General features: G+C 44.6%; 1 protein-coding gene across 4 annotated transcripts in view; it reads left to right on the forward strand.

Annotated features, from left to right (window-relative positions):
- The window catches only part of EFCAB6 (EF-hand calcium binding domain 6), a 233,096-nt gene that overhangs the window by 11,492 nt on the left and 205,866 nt on the right, over positions 1 to 15,738 (forward strand). For 3 of the 4 annotated variants that reach the window (XM_046645983.1, XM_046645988.1, XM_046645986.1), the window contains exon 4: positions 8,986 to 9,134. The exons of the other annotated variant lie outside the window; for it this stretch is intronic. In XM_046645983.1, coding sequence (XP_046501939.1) covers positions 8,986 to 9,134 — 149 coding nt within the window. The remainder of the gene's footprint in view (positions 1 to 8,985; positions 9,135 to 15,738) is intronic. 4 annotated transcript variants of the gene reach the window in all.

The following is a 15,738-nucleotide window of genomic DNA, read 5'->3' on the forward strand; positions in this document are numbered from 1 at the left end:
TCTCCTCCCAGCGCTGGACCCAGCTCTGGGCTTAGCGGTCGTGTGATCCCAGGCACATTGCTTGCCTGCTCTGAGCATCCATTTCTTCACCTGTGAAATGGGAAGAGCACGAAGTGATGGGCATGCAGAGAGTTAAATGACAGGTTTTCATAAATCTTAAGCACATTACTTGGCTCGAAGTGAGTCCCCGGTAAATGCTGATTGAATTAGGATAACTTTTTGCCCTTCTTAAAATTCTTCATAAGCTAGAGTTTCTTGTCTCTTGACTTCTTCAATCTTGTCCGATTATCTCAGTTACACCACTAATCCCCATCATTCTGGGTGTCCCACGTGTCATCACTTCCCTCGTGCACACCCTCACCTTGCTGTATCACACTCACTTTTCAAAACCCTGACCCAAATTAAACCCCACTCTCTGCCTCTCCAGGACTGGCTCTCAAGTTCATGTCCACGGACCTCAGACGGGCTCCTAAAACTCCCTGGCAGTCACTCGGCTTCTCCCCACCTCCTGCTTGCCTGCTCTTCTAGACGACCGTTTCATCCTTATCCTCTCTGCTCAATCCGGAGACACCTGTCCCCGTCCTCACTGCTACTGATGACCCGACTTCTGTGTCACTGAGAAAAGAGGCTCAGCAGAAGGGAACTGCCACAGGCTCTCCTCCCCATGTCTGTGACCGCATCTCTGCCTTCTCCTTTGTCACTAGGCGTGGACGGTCCGTGAGCCTACAAAAGGCTTGTCCACGGGCTGAGATCCAGTGTCCACTGGCAAACCCATGGGAACCAGCAATTCTCTCCCTCTCTCTTGCTTCATTCTCTTTGCCTCGCTGCTGGATCCCCATCACAAGTATTCGAACATGCTACTGATTCTCCTGTCGTAAAGAAATTTCCCCCTTGACCCCGGCCCCTCCCCCCGTTATCACATAGTTTCTCTGCCTTGCAGCAGAGTTCCTTCAACAGTTGTCTCTATTTACTGTCACTACATCTTCTCCTCTGAATGTATCTGGAACTCACTTAGACAGGCTCCTACCCCCTCAACCACCCAGTTCCACCAGTATGGCTACTGTTAGGGTCGTTAGTGGTTCCCACATGGCTTAATCCAAAGGGCAGTTCTTGGTCCCCATCTTACCTGATTGTCACTGTAGCATTTGACACACACATCACCTGCTCCTCCTGGAGACACTTTCTTCATTTGGTTTCCTGAATACTCCAGCGTCCCGGTTTTTCTCTTCTCTCGCTGGCTCTTCTTCCTCAGCTTCCTTTGCTGGTTCGTCCTCATCTCCCTGAACTCTGAATGATGGAGTGCCCCAAGATGCAGACCTGGCATCTTTTCTTTTTTACACCTACTTTCTTGTTGGGCTGAACTGATACCGTGCCTTGTATGCATTATGTGCTGACAATCCTCAGACTTACATCTTCAGCCCCAGTCTCTCCCCTGAACTCAGGCTCGTGTATCTGACTGCCTCCTCAGTATCTCCACTTGGCTGTCTAATAGGCACCTCACACTCAACATGTCCAAGATGGAGTTCTTGACCTTCCCCTCCAAACCTGTTCCACCTGCAGCCTTTCCCATTAACTTTTCCTCAGTTAATGGCCACTCCATTCAACCTTTCTCTTGCATGCCAAGTCAAATCTGTAAGAAAAGACAATTGACTCTTCTTTGGAATCTATCTGGAATCTGAGCATTTCTCAACACTTTCTCCAAAACCACCCTGGTTCAAGCCACTATCTTCTTTTGCCTGGATTGCGGTAGACTGGTAATTGGTCTCCCTGTTGCCTCTGTTGTCCCTCTAAGTCTGTTCTTGATATACAGCCAGAGGGATTCTTCAAATGCAAAGGCCAGGTCATGCCCTGCAGATAACCCTATTCTCTGTCTATAACCTTCCAGTGGCTTCACGTATCACTCACAGTGAGGGGGCCCTGCACGGTTTCCTCCGCCCAGCATCCTGTTGCCTTTTGTCCATCTGACGGCATTGTTCCCTTCCTGGTCTCCTTCAGATCTTTGTTCAATGTCACCTGTTTATCCCCTCCACCATTTATCTCCACAGTGCTTATTCACTTGTATAATTTACTTATTTTATATATTGTCTGTCTTCCTTTACTAGAATATAAGGTCCATGATTTGGCCAATTTAGTTCATTGATCCTCAAACTTCTAGAAGGCAGCTTAATAAACATGTTTTCACTACATGAACACATATCAAGTCATGTTCTTCTTCTGGAAATTTACCTATGCTATGATTCTAGGTTCAGTTCCATTAAATTTATCTCGTTGAATAAGGCTGCATGTGGGACTCCGCTGAGATTCTCAACATCGTGTGGCATCAGCATGGTATGGTCCCTGCCCACAGGGACCTGCGCAAATAAGACGGGTCCAGATGGATACTGAGCCAGGCCGTCAGTGCCTACGGAAGAGAGGTGAAGCAGAGCACGGGCCAATGTGGCCTTCCTACACATTAAAGAAAGTTCTCTCTCACGTCTTTAACCCTGTAAACATGAGCTGCTTCAAATCAAGAGCTTTCGAGGTGGTGCCTAGTCTGATTCTGTGTGCTCATATAGTGCCCTGCCCATCTGTTGACCTTTGAATATCGACTAATGCTGCACTTTCATTTAAGTGTGAAGCCTGGCAGGGAGAACTTTGTGTCTGTTTGCCGAGAAGGTCGGCAGCGGGGCCTCAGGTGGCTGATGTCTCCGCGCTTCCTCGTGCGGCTGGAGCCGGGCTTCCCATGCACTGAGCTCAGGGAGAGTTCGTTTCTTGCTCTTATGCTGAGAGTGGCCAGAAAGGAATGAGTCAGACAAAATTTCCCCTGATTTTTGAAACATGCTCAAGCCACAGTCTGGCAGAATCTGTGAGTTATAAATTCATAGGTGCATGTAACAGCGTGGTGACCGCTGAGCACCAGGGCCTTCTGTTGGTGGGGGGTGCACAGCCAGCTCAGCTCTAACGGGGCCTGTGAGCCTGGGGGGACCAGTGATGATAAACAGGACACTCCTGGGACTGTCTCTGGGATACATCTGCGTGTCTGGCTTTTCCCTGCTTCCTCTGAGGTCTTTTAATCATAGTCTAATAACCATCAACTAAACATATTACCTTAAAAATTACTGAGAAGGCGGCACCTTTGCCAAAGGCGCCCTGGGGAGCAACTTCTCTCTTGGCCCACCAAGTGCTCCTCCCCCCACCCACCCTCCTCTTCCCGCCATTCCTTCTCCTCCTTCCCCTTCCTCCTTTCTAATTGTGCTATAATCCCCATACTATAAAATTAATCCTGGGGCTGGCCCGGTGGCACAGCGGTTAAGTGCGCACCTTCCGCTTCTCGGTGGCCCGGGGTTCGCCAGTTCGGATCCCGGGTGCGGGCATGGCACCGCTTGACATGCCATGCTGTGGTAGGCGTCCCACATATAAAGTTGAGGAAGATGGGCATGGATGTTAGCTCAGGGCCAGTCTTCCTCAGCAAAAGAGGAGGATTGGCAATAGTTAGCTCAGGGCAATCTTCATCACAAAAAAAATTTAAAAAATAGAATTAATCCTTTTAAAGTGTACAGTTCAGTGACTTTAGTATATCACAAGGGTGTGTGACCATCACCACTTCTAATTTTTGTCACCCCTCAAAAGAAACTCCATACAATGAGCAGTCTCATTTTTCCCTTCCCCCAGCCCTTGGCAACCACTAATCTACTTTCCATCTCTATAGATTTGCTTGTTCTGGGCATTTGATATAAATGGAATCAAGCAGTGTATGGTATTTTGGTTTTGCCTTAGCGTAATGTTTTCAAGGCTCATCCGTGTTGTAGCATGAATCAGTGCTTCATTCCTCTTTCTGGCTGAATGGTGGTCTACTGAGTGGATGGCCCACTCTTCATTTATTCATTTACCGGTTGGTGGACCTTTGGGTTGTTTCCACTTTTCGGCTGTTGTGAGTAAGCTGCTAGGAACATTTGTGTACACGTTTTTGTGTGGACATGTGTTTTCAGTTCCCTTGACTATGTACCTGAGAATGGAATTGCTGGGTCACACGGTAACTCTATGTTTCACTTTTTGAGAAACTGCCAACCTATTTTCCACAGCAGCTGTACCATTTTGCATTCTCACCAGCAATGTACGAAGGTTCCAATATCTCTACATCCTCGCCAGTGCTTGTTATTGTCTGTTCCTCTGATTATAGCCAACCTAGTGAGCGTAAAATGAGACCTCATTGTAGTATTTCCCTAATGACGAGTGATGTGCATTTTTTCACGTGCTTACTGCCCATTCGTGTATCTTCCTGGGAGAAGTTTCTATTCAAATTCTTTGCCCATTTTTAAATTGGGTTGTCTTTTTATTATTGAGTTCTAAGAGTTCTTGATATATTCCACATACTAGATCCATGTCAGATATATCATTGGCAAATAATTGATTCCATTCTGTGGGTTGTCTTCACTTTCTTGATAGTGTCTTTTGAAGCACAAAATGTTTTAATTTTGATGAAGTTCAATTAATCTATTCCTTCTTTGGTTGCTTGTGTTTTTTATATCATATCTAAGATAACATTGCCTAATCTAAGGTCACAAAGATTTGCACCTATGCTTTCTCCTAAGAATTTTATAGTTTTAGCTCTTAAATTTAGGTCTTTGATCCATTTGGAGTTAATTTTTGTCTATGGTGTGAGACAGGAGACTGACTTCATTCTTTTACATGTGGATATCCAGTTGTCCCACCACCATTTGTTGAAAAGACTATTCTTTCTCCATTGAGTGGTCTCGGCACCCTTGTCAAAATCACTTAATGATCCATGTAAGCGTGTATTTCTGGACTCGCAGTTCTATTTCATTGATCTAGATGTCTGTCCTTATGCCAGCACCACACTGTCTTCATTACTGTAGCTTTGTAGTAAGTTTTGAAAAGAAGAGGTGTGAGTCTTTCAAATTTGTTCTTTTTCAAGATTGGTTTAGCTGTTCTGAGTCCCTTGCGTTTCTATATGAATTTTAAGATCAACTTGCCAATTTCTGCAAAAAAGGCAGCTGGGATTTTCATGAGCATCGAGTTGAATCTGTAGATCAATTTGGGGAGCATTGCAGTCTTGCCCATGGCATGGAGTGCCTCTCCATTTATTCAGTTCTTCTTTAATTTACTTCTACGATGTTTTATAGTTTGTGTGTGTGAATTGTACACTTTTTGTTAAGTTTATTCTTAAGTATTCTATTCTTTTTGATACTATTGCAAATGGAATTGTTTTATTAACTTTATTTTCAGATTGTTCATTGCAGGTATATAGAAATACAATGGATTTTTGTATATTGATCTCGTACTTGCAACCTTACTGAATTTGTTTCTTATTTCTAATCGTTGTATGTGTGTGTGTGTGTGTGTGTAATACTTTAGGGTTTTCCCACTTGGTCCTACTGTCTAATTCTTTCTAGATGTTGCTGGATTCAGTTTGCTGGTATTTTGTTGAGAATTTTTCCTATATTCACAAGGAATATTGGTTTTTAGCTTTCTTTTCTTCTAATGTCTTTCTCAGGATTTGGTATCAGAGTAATACTGACCTCATAGAATGTGTTGGGAAGTGTTCTCTCCTCTTCTATTTTTTGGAAGAGTTTATAAAGGATTAGCTTTGACTATTCTTTTTAAGATATTTGGTAGAATTCACCAGTGAACCCCTCTGGTCCTGAGATCTTTTTGCAGGAATTTTTTTGATTACTAATGCATTCTCTTTGCTTATTATAGGTCTTTTCAGATTTTCTGTTTCTTCTTTAGTCAGTTTCAGTAGTTTGTGTCTTTCTAAGAATTTTTCCATTTCATGTAAGTTATCCAATTTGTTGGGATACAGTTGTTCATAGTATTCCCTTATAATCCTTTTTGTTTTTGTAAGGTCAGTAGTAATGTCGTCTCTTTCATTCCTGATTTTATTAATTTGAGTATTTATCATTTTTGGGGGGTCAGTCTAACTAAAAATTTCTCAGTTTTTCTGATCTTTTCAAAGAACCAACTTTTCATTTTGTTGGTTTTGCCTATTTTTCTTTTCTTGACTTCATTTATTTCTGCTCTAACCTTTATTAGTTCCTTCATTCTACAAAATTGGTTTTAGTTTACTCTTATTTTTATAATTTCTTAAGGAAGATTGTCAGATTATTAACTTGAGATTTTCTTCTTTTTTAATATGGGCATTTACAGGTATAAATTTCCCTCGAAGCACTGCTTTAGCTGCATCTCATAAGTTTTGGTATGTTGTGCCTTCATTTGCATTCGTCTAAAAGTATTCGCTAATTTATCTTGTGATTTTTTCCCATGACCTATTGGTTATTTAGGAGTGTGTTAATTTCTACATATTTGTGAATTACCAGACTTCTCTCTGTTATGGATTTCTGATTTCATTCCAGTGTGGTTGGAGAATATATTTTTATGTTTTCAGTCCTTTAAAATTTACTGATACTTGTTTTATGTCCTGGCATACGGTCTGTTCTGGCGAATGCTCCATGCACACTTGAAAAGAGAGCGCATTCTCCTTCTGTTAGGCAAGTGCGCTTTAGAGCTCTAGTGGGTCTAGTTGGGTTAAGTGTTGTTCAAGTCTTCTGTCTCCTTGTTGATCTTCTGTCTAGTTGTCCTATTATTAAAAGTGGAATGTTGATGTCTCCAGCTATTATTGTCGAAGAGTCTAATTCTCCTTTTAATTTTGTCAGGTTTTGCCTCATGCATATTGGAACTCATATTAGGTGAATATATCTTTATTTTACCTTCGTTTATTCTTTCTCTAGTGCTCCTCCTTTCTTTATGTAGATTTGAGTTTCTGACCCATATGACTTTTTCTTCTTTCTGAAGAGTTTATTTTAACATTTCTTACAAGCAGGTCTGCTGGTGACAAATTCTCTCAATTTTTGTCTGATAAAGGCTTTATTTGTCCTTAACTTTTGAAGGATAATATTTTTGGATACAGAATTCTTGGTTGGTGTTGTTTTTTTTTTTCCTTTCAACACTTTAAATATTTATTTCCACTCTTTTCTTCCTTGTATGGTTTCTGAAGATAAGTATGTATGGGCTATACTTCCTTTTTTTTGTTTTGCATGTCTCATAAATTTTTTGTTGAAAACTAGACATTTTAATAATGTGGCAATTCTTAAAATCATGTTCTCTTTCCATGTTTTTTTTGTTTGTGTAGTGACTTTTCTCAACTAACTTTGTAAAGTCTGTATTCTTTGTCATGTGTAGACACTGAAGTCTCTAATTGGGTAGCTTAGCGGTCAGCTCATGACTGGACAGAGATTTCCTTAAATGCCTGGAAACAAAAGTCTTCTGATCTTTGCTGAGAGGCTCTTTGTGTGTAATGGAGAGTTCCTTCAACACTCAGCCAGGCAGTTCACAATTCTACCTTAGCCTTCACTTCCTGCCTGTGCAGAGCCTCAAGGTCAGCCAGAGGTGAGAGTTTGGGGCCTTCTCAGGTCTTCCCTGGTCAAGCACACAGCCCTGGACATGCTCACAGTCCTACGCTTGCAAGTGGCCTTCTAGATTCTTAGCAATGTGTGGGAGCTTGTCAAAGCCCCTATGGACATCTCATCCCCCAGCTTTTCCCTTTAATCTTTTTCTTTAGTCTGTTATTTGCTCCATCTGTTACCAACCCCTCAGGCAGCTAAGATTTTAAATAACAATTGCCTCTGATTTTTTTTCAACAAATACCTTTTGATGATATCCTGTTCTTACTGGGAAAGTTCTGAATCAGTTCAAATAAAGACAGCTTTGTGACTGACTCTTTCAGGGAACCATCGGGTAGGTCACATAATGAAAATCTTCTGGTAATAGGGCTTTAAAGGAGCTCCAGCCCTCGTCTGCTCCTTCCACTGGCTGTCAGCCTGCTGGGTTTTCAATGTGATTGCACACTGTTGGTTTCAAGGCTGCTGAAGATTTCAGGGTGGAAAGATGGGAATAGGGGAACTTAAAATGCTGGCCTTGCGGTTAAGTTTGGTGCACTCTGCTTTGGAGGCCCAGGTATGTGGGTTCAGCTCCCAGGCATAGACCTACACCATTGGTCAGCCATGCTGTGGTGGCAACCCACATATAAAGTGGAGGAAGACTGGCACAGATGTTAGCTCAGGGCTAATCTTCCTCAGGGGAAGAAAAAGAAAAGAGCAAGACTGGCAACAGTCATTAGCTCAGGACTAACCTTCCTCAGGAAAAGAAAAGCCATAAAACTTGATGTTCAGACTGAGATTCTGCCCTCTTTCTGAGTCAGGGCTCCCTGGATGGCTGTGAACCTTTGGTTAGTGTCCAGAGTTCTGAAACAGTTGATTCTGACAATTTCTGCCCGAGTTCTCATTGCTTTAATGGAGGAGAGGATCTTCAGAGGTGCTTTCTCCACCATTTTTGGTGCTGTTGTCCTCAGCTCTGCCTCCAGCTGTGTGTTGGATGTACAGTGAGGCACTTCAAGAGACCTCAGAGAATCCACTTTCTACCCTTACTGCCTGCCAAAGAAATGAGTCAGTGATACTCAAGATGCAGGCAGGTTTTCCTATTCAAAAGTTTCTTTATTTTCCCATTTTTGAAGATTATTGGCTCCGCTAAAAACAAGGAGTCTAAAATTGTGATTTTGTGTTCACTTTAAGAATAGTCTTTGAAACACTGGCAAGAAGGTCATGGCTAGCAGCATTTTTCTCTCTCTCTCTTTTTTTATTTTGAGGAATATTAGCCCTGAGCTAACTACTGCCAATCCTCCTCTTTTTGCTGAGGAAGACTGGCCCTAAGCTAACATCCATGCCCATCTTCCTCTGCTTTATACGTGGGATGCCTGCCACAGCTGGGCTTTTGCCAAGTGGTGCCGTGTCCGCACCCGGGATCCAAACCTGCGAACCCTGGGCCACCGAGAAGTGGAACGTGTGCACTTAACCGCTGCACCACTGGGCCGGCCCCTAGCAGCATTTTTGTAATCTCTGGCTATCTTTTCAGAGGAGGAGTGGCTGGGAGGTTGGCCACATTTGCCCCCCATGCTTGAGATAATGTAATTTGTTCTCTTCTATATCACAGGGATTTAATGTGCAAAATGGCGATTATACCAGATTGGCAAATTTTGTATCCTCACACGCGAAAATTCACGTCTTTAAGACCCCATTCTTCACCGTGTAGAGTGGATTTGAGGAATAGTTTCCAAAATGTGTTCAGACCTTCTTCTTCAAGTGAGTATCGTGAGCGAATAATACTGTGGTAGGTATGGCTGGGGTGTGGTTAGTGAGTACCAGGCTGTACGAAGGCTGCACGTGTCATTTAATCCTCACAGTGAAGCTGCGCAGCAGATTCTATTATTGTCCCTTTTTTCTTTATGGGGAAACTGAGGCACAGCCTGATTAAGCCACTTACCCCAAATTTACGTAGTTTTTAAGTGGCAGGGTCAGGGTTTGAACCCAGACGGTGTGATTCCAGAATCCATGGACTTAACTGCTATGCTATCTAGTATCCTGCCTCACTCAGTTTTTTCTTAACTAATAGACTTAATTTTTTTGGTAGCTTTAGGTTTACAGAGCAGTTGAGCTAAAGTACAGAGAGTTCCCCTACACCCCTATGTTCCCCACCCCCAGTTTCCCCTGTTGTTAACATCTTGCCTTAGTGAGGTGCATTTGTTACAACTGATGAATCATTATTGATACATTGTTACCTGAAGTCTGCAGTTTACATCAGAGTGCACTGATAAATGTATATATACATGCGTCTACCATTACGGCATCATACAGAACAGTTTCACTGCCCTAAAAATGCCCTGTGCTCCATCTCTTCCACCCTCCCCCCTCCAATCCTGGGCAACCACTGATCCTTTTACTGTCTCCATAGTTTTGCCTTTTCCGGAGTGTCATATAGTTGGAATCACACAGTATGGAGCCTTTTCAGATTGCCTCTTTCACACAGCAGCATGCATTCAAGGCTCCTTCGTGTGTTTTCATGGTATGACAGTTCGTTTCTTTTTATCTCTGAATGTTCCTCTCTTGTATGGGTGTGCCGTGGTTTGTGTATCTGTTCACTACTGAGGGGCGTCTTGGTCCCCTCGCGTCCTGGCCATTAAGAATGGAGCTGCTATAGCTGTTTGCATGCAGGTTTCTGTGTGGACGTAAGTTTTCAACTCATTTGAATCACTCACTCAGTTTTAAAGCAATACAATTTGACATTATAATTTTCCAAAAGTATATATATTTTCCTTTCTTCCCAAACATTTTCTGAGCCCTCGTATGTGACAGGAACTGTCGTAGGTACTGAGGATAAAGAGATGGATCCAGTAGAGGGCCCGGCCTGGAGGAGCTCACGGTCTGAGAGGGAGATAAAGAATTCCAGTGGAGTGAGGCAAACATCACAACGTGAGCTCGTACAGACACTGTGAGCACACAACCCAAGGAACCAGAGGGACTCAGAGGGGACAGAACGGGAGGACAAGTTGGGTTTTGCCTTGTTAGCGGGAGAAGGCGATCTAGTCAGAAGCCACACTTGACCCTTGTGCTTCTCACAGCTGGTGAGACTTCGGTCATGTGGCCACGTGCACCTACTAGGGAGCCTGGGGGCCCAGCCTTTATTTCAGACGGCCACGTGTCTACCCAAATCTCAGGGTTTCTGTTTCTAAGGAAAATGGGGAGAATGGATGGGGGTTAAAAATTGATCGTCAATAATAAATCTGTTCCAGTCCAGGAGCTCCACGTCTACAATATACCTTGGATATTAGCTGACTTTCTGATAGTGCTCAAGGCTGGAGTGCAGTGGGGCTGCTGCGTTCGAGGGCTTTCACACTCCTAAGGCTCCTGATGAATCCTACCGAAGGGCCCTGTAGAAAGCTCTGCCTGGACGTCCCCACAAATAGCAGATAAAGGGGCTGATTTCTAAGTATCCTAAGGCAGAATAGTATCTTTTACATCTAGTCCATTTGGTGTGCAAAAACAATATTCTATGTGATTTTCATTTGCATATCTCTCACAGTAAGGTTAACTTTGGTTCTTAAGTTTATCAGGTGTATGTCTTTTTCTTTTGTAAGCTGCCTTTTCATATCTTTTGCCCATTTACCCACTGTGGGTTGGTCATTTTAGTGGCTTGTCTGAGCTCTCTTTGTATTTAATGTGTTAATCCTTTATCTGTCTATGTGCCCTCAGTGTCTCTTTTTCATTTGTCACTTTCCTTTTATCTTTACTGATGGTATTTTTTAACGTACTGATTTATTTTTTCTCTCTTAAAGTAAAAAATTATTTTCTATTTTATTTTATTTTTTGGTGAGGAAGATTGGCCCTGAGCTAACATCTTTGCCAGTCTCCCTCTATTTTCTATGTGGGGTGCTGCCACAGCACGGCTTGATGAGCAGTGTGTACTCCGCGCCTGGGATCTGACCCTGCAGAGCATGCTAACCTAATCACTATGCAAGCAGGCTGGCCCCTAAAAAATTACTTTTTATTTTATACATATATATAATGTCTCCTAGCACCATTTTCCTCTGCAGAGGTGGCCACCAGTAAGTGTTTGGCTGGCCTCTTTCACGCATGCACATATATATGTAGGCATGTACTTGTATAACTCATGTTAAATGAGCACAATTCATGGGGTGAATCTGTGAGTCACAGATATTAGACCCCTGAAGTTTCCTTTTTAAATGTTTTTTGCTTATGTTTATATTTCAGTTTGAATAATTTCTGTTGACCTGACTCGATATTCACTAGTCCTTTCTTCCTTCGTGTACAGTTTACTGTTAAGCAAATCAAATGAGTTCTTCACTTCTGACATTGTATTTTTAATTTCTAGCTTTCTCACGTGCTTTAAAAAACTAGTTTCCATTTCTCTACTGAACCCCCCATACATTCAGCATGTTGTCAGTTTTTCCCTCAAGCTTTTTATCGTCCTTAATTTACACACCTGATCGTTTCTGCATCCGCTCTCTCTGTGGGTCATCTGATTGCTTTCGCTCTTGATTACATCACCTTTTCTTACTTTACTTGTCTTGCAATTTTAAAAAGATTTAATACCAGACATTTGTGTAAAACACAGTAGAGGCAGAAGTAAATAATATTTACCACGAGAGAAAGGAATGCCCTTTTTTCTCGGCTTTGTGCCATGGGCTGGCTCAGCTTAATCTCTGAACTGGGCTGTGTGGGGCCGTTTTGCAGTCGCAGCTGGGTCGAGGGCGCTGCTGGTTTCTGAGGCTTCCCTCACCAGGTCTTGAGCTCTGACCACTGGTGAGACCTCGGCGATCTCTGCTTCACAGGCCGGCTGCCAGTTTTGGAGGGTCTCTGGGGAGCACTCTTTGTCCTCCAGCCTAGCTTCCTGTACCTCAGGAGGTCTCTTTCCACTCTGACATCCTGCCTCCAGTCTGCAGTGGGCCACTGAGGGGCACTCAGGGGAGGCCCCATGTGCCTCACAGGGACTCGCCTCAGTTCTTCCCTCTGGACTCCCCGGCCTTGGTGCATGGCTGTCTTACGCTTGCAGAAGACCCTGTGGGCCTCGGGCATCGTGCAGCCCCGTGCCTCCCCCACCTTTGCTGGGCTGCTCATGCACCCATGTGACCAGGCTCCCAGTGTGCAAATCCATCGCACCAGTCCACATGTGGCTGCTCAATGGTTGGTTGTTTTTTCCTTACCTCTGTCTAGAATGATTTTTTTTTTTTTGAGGAAGATTAGCCCTGAACAAACATCTGCTGCCAATCCTCCTCTTTTTTGCTGAGGAAGACTGGCCCTGAGCTAACATCCATGACCATCTTCCTCTACTTTATACGTGGGATGCCTACTACAGCATGGCTTGCCAAGCAGTGCCATGTCTGCACCTGAGATCCGAACCTGCGAACCCCGGGCCACTGAAGCAGAATGTGTGAACTTAACCACTGAGCCACCGGGCCAGCCCCTAGAATGATTTTGCTTTTCTTCCCATGGCTCTGCAAGGATGAAAGGCATCAGGGGTCTTTTCTCTCTGAGGAATGGCTTGTCCTTTCTGGAATTTAGCTTCTTTGCATCCTCGGTTCACCGGTGGGTTTCAAAAACTCTACCTTTTTAAGCTTATCCTACTTGTTCTCCTTGTTAGGGTGAGAGCGACAGTCTGTTGTGACTTTCTTTATCCTAAACGGATGTAGAAAATTCTATCAAATTGCCCTCCAGTAAGATTCTATCAATTTGTACTCCCACTAGCAGGTTATGCAAGTTTGGTAACTGCTTTCATTTTAAATCTCAGAAGTTGCATTAGGCACATGAAATAAAAAGTTTTCCTTCAAGTAATTTCAAATCAATATTTTCTGATACTTTTAAATTAGAAATATCGATTGCAAAGATGGGGCTTCTTGGAAAGCAACTAAAAATATACATGAAAAATCTGAAGAAAGATTTCAAGATGGAAACATAAATTAACAAGAGGGATCCCTCTGTGACACTGGGAGCAGGGGGAGGATTCCAGGCTGGGTGGACGGAGGGAGAAAGAGTGTTCACTAGCGACATTGAATCACGCAGCCTCTCCATGTGAATCACCTGCTTCTGAGATTCCAGGCGACCGTCAGAGATGAGAAGGCAGCAGGGCGCGGCCCCTCCTGAGCGTCTGGGAAGCCTCGTGGGAGATTTAAGCCCCTTCTTCTCCCTCAGGCTCTGTGCCCAGTCCTCCTCTCCCTGTCCGCCCTCTCCTAGATGAGTGTCTGGTACCATGTGCCTACGTATCACCTGCAACCAAAGTGAATGCCCCCTTCTGACTCCCCTGCTAAGCTCCAGATCGACCCTGCAGCTGCCTGTCTGACCTTTCTGCTTGGGCTTCATCTCATGGACATCTCAAACATGAACTGGCCACACAGATTTCTTGACTCCCAGTGTTCTCTGTCTCAGTAAATGTCAGCATCGTTTATCTGATTCCTCAAGTCCAACACTTAGGAATTGTCCTTAATTTCTTTTCTTCCTCAGCACCCAACCCTGCCCGCCCCCTACCCTGCCCCACCCCGCCCTGCCCCCACCCCGCCGAGCCAATCTATCCGCAGGACCTTGTCTGCTCTGTTTCCAGGTTATATCTCTGATCTGTCTCCTTTTTCCCCCACATCCAGAGCTGCCACCTGGTTCAGCCCACAGTCATCTCTTCTGGGACTCTTGGAATTACCTCCTCTCTGGCCTCTTTTCCTCATTCCCTGCCTCTCTGTAATCTATTCTCCCCGTAGCAGCCAGTGATTTTTAAAAAACAAGATATATTCGAGAGGATCACCCCCCTGCTTGGAGAAAACCCCAGTGCTTGTGCAGGCACCCGAGGCATCCCCGACCTGAGCTAAGCATCGCTGCCCTCCGTCTCACTGGCCCACGCCATTCTGTCCACACTGGCCTTCTGCTTTCCGGAACACGTCAAGCTCATTCTTGCTGAAGGGCTCTTTCCCTGTTGAGGACATTCCTACGCCAGCTTCATGACTGGCTGGCTCATTTGATCTTCTGGTTCAGCTCATCAATCTGCTTAGGCAGGGCTTCCCTGACGGCGCCACCCAGAGCCGCCTCTGCCGCTTGGCACCTCATTGTTCTGTCTCACCATCTTTGCGGCCCTTCCCACCGCCTACCGTCACCGTACAATTTATCTGTTTATCTGTTGGGGGTCTGTCTTCCCCGCTCCAGGTCGTAAACTCTACAGGAGCAGACCTTGCCTGTCTTTTCACTGTAGTGCCCTCAGTGCCTAGATCAGTGGCTGAAAGATGCTAGGTACTCAGAAATATTTTTTGAGTGAATGAATTTCACTTCCTTAAAGGTCAGTGTTTTGCGAGTCTCCTTTCTTCTCTTCCTGTCCTGCCTGCTTCCCCCGTGGCTTCCACAAGGCCAGTTCTCACACCTGTGTCTCAGCCCCACCCTCTTCCGACTTCTAGATTTATGGATTCAGTTTTCAAACAGACATCCCACTTAGATATCCCAAACTGAACTCATTAGCTTTCCCACAAACTTTTTTCTCTTCAGTTCCAGGATTCTATTACTAGGTACACACCCCCAAACATAGAGGCTTGAAATAGCGGCAATCACGTATTTCGCTCACAGATATGCAGTTTGGGCAGGTCCCAGCGGGGAAGCTGCAAAGGCGGGGGTGACTTGACCTCTGAAGGCTGGCTCCCTCGAATGGCCAGCAGTCGATGCTGGCTCTTGGATGGAACCTAAGCTGAGGCTGTCGGCCAGAACACCTACACGTGGCCTCTGTGTGGCTTCTGGACTTCCTCACAGTGTGGCCACTGGTGTGAGCGTCTTAAGAGGACCAGGCAGAAGCTGTAACACCTTCTGTGATGTTGTCTTGGAAATCATATAGTGTCATTTCTGCTATAGTCACAGGCCCACCCAGATTCAAGGAGAAGGCGCATATGCCCCACTTTTTGATGGAACCTTCTGGAGGGTTAACATGACGTTGTAAAGAGAGCATGTATGATGGAGATCTTGTTGAGCCCACTGCGGAAAATACCATCTGCCACATCTTCCAGTGTTCCCTTTCTCAGTGAGGGGGTCACCACGCGCCTAGCCACCCATACCACCCACACAGACTTTATCCTCTTCCCCTACCTCACACCGCACATCAAATCAGAAGATTCTGTAGATTCCACCTTGCCTATTTTAACCTCTCTTTTATTCACCTCTGCTTCTGACTTCATGACCATCACGTTAGCATCGACCTCCATTAATACTTGCCTGAGCAGGCCGTAGTTACCCAACATACCCTCTCCACCATCACTCTCCTCCCCTTCCTGTCCCTCCTCCATGTGATACCAGGGTGGAGTTTAGGAATGAAAGTTGGGTGGTATCGGTCTCGTGATGAACATCCCACTGTGGCATCCCGTAGCCGGAG

This window comes from Equus quagga, chromosome 19, assembly GCF_021613505.1.
Source record: "Equus quagga isolate Etosha38 chromosome 19, UCLA_HA_Equagga_1.0, whole genome shotgun sequence".
Lineage (NCBI taxonomy): Eukaryota > Metazoa > Chordata > Mammalia > Perissodactyla > Equidae > Equus > Equus quagga.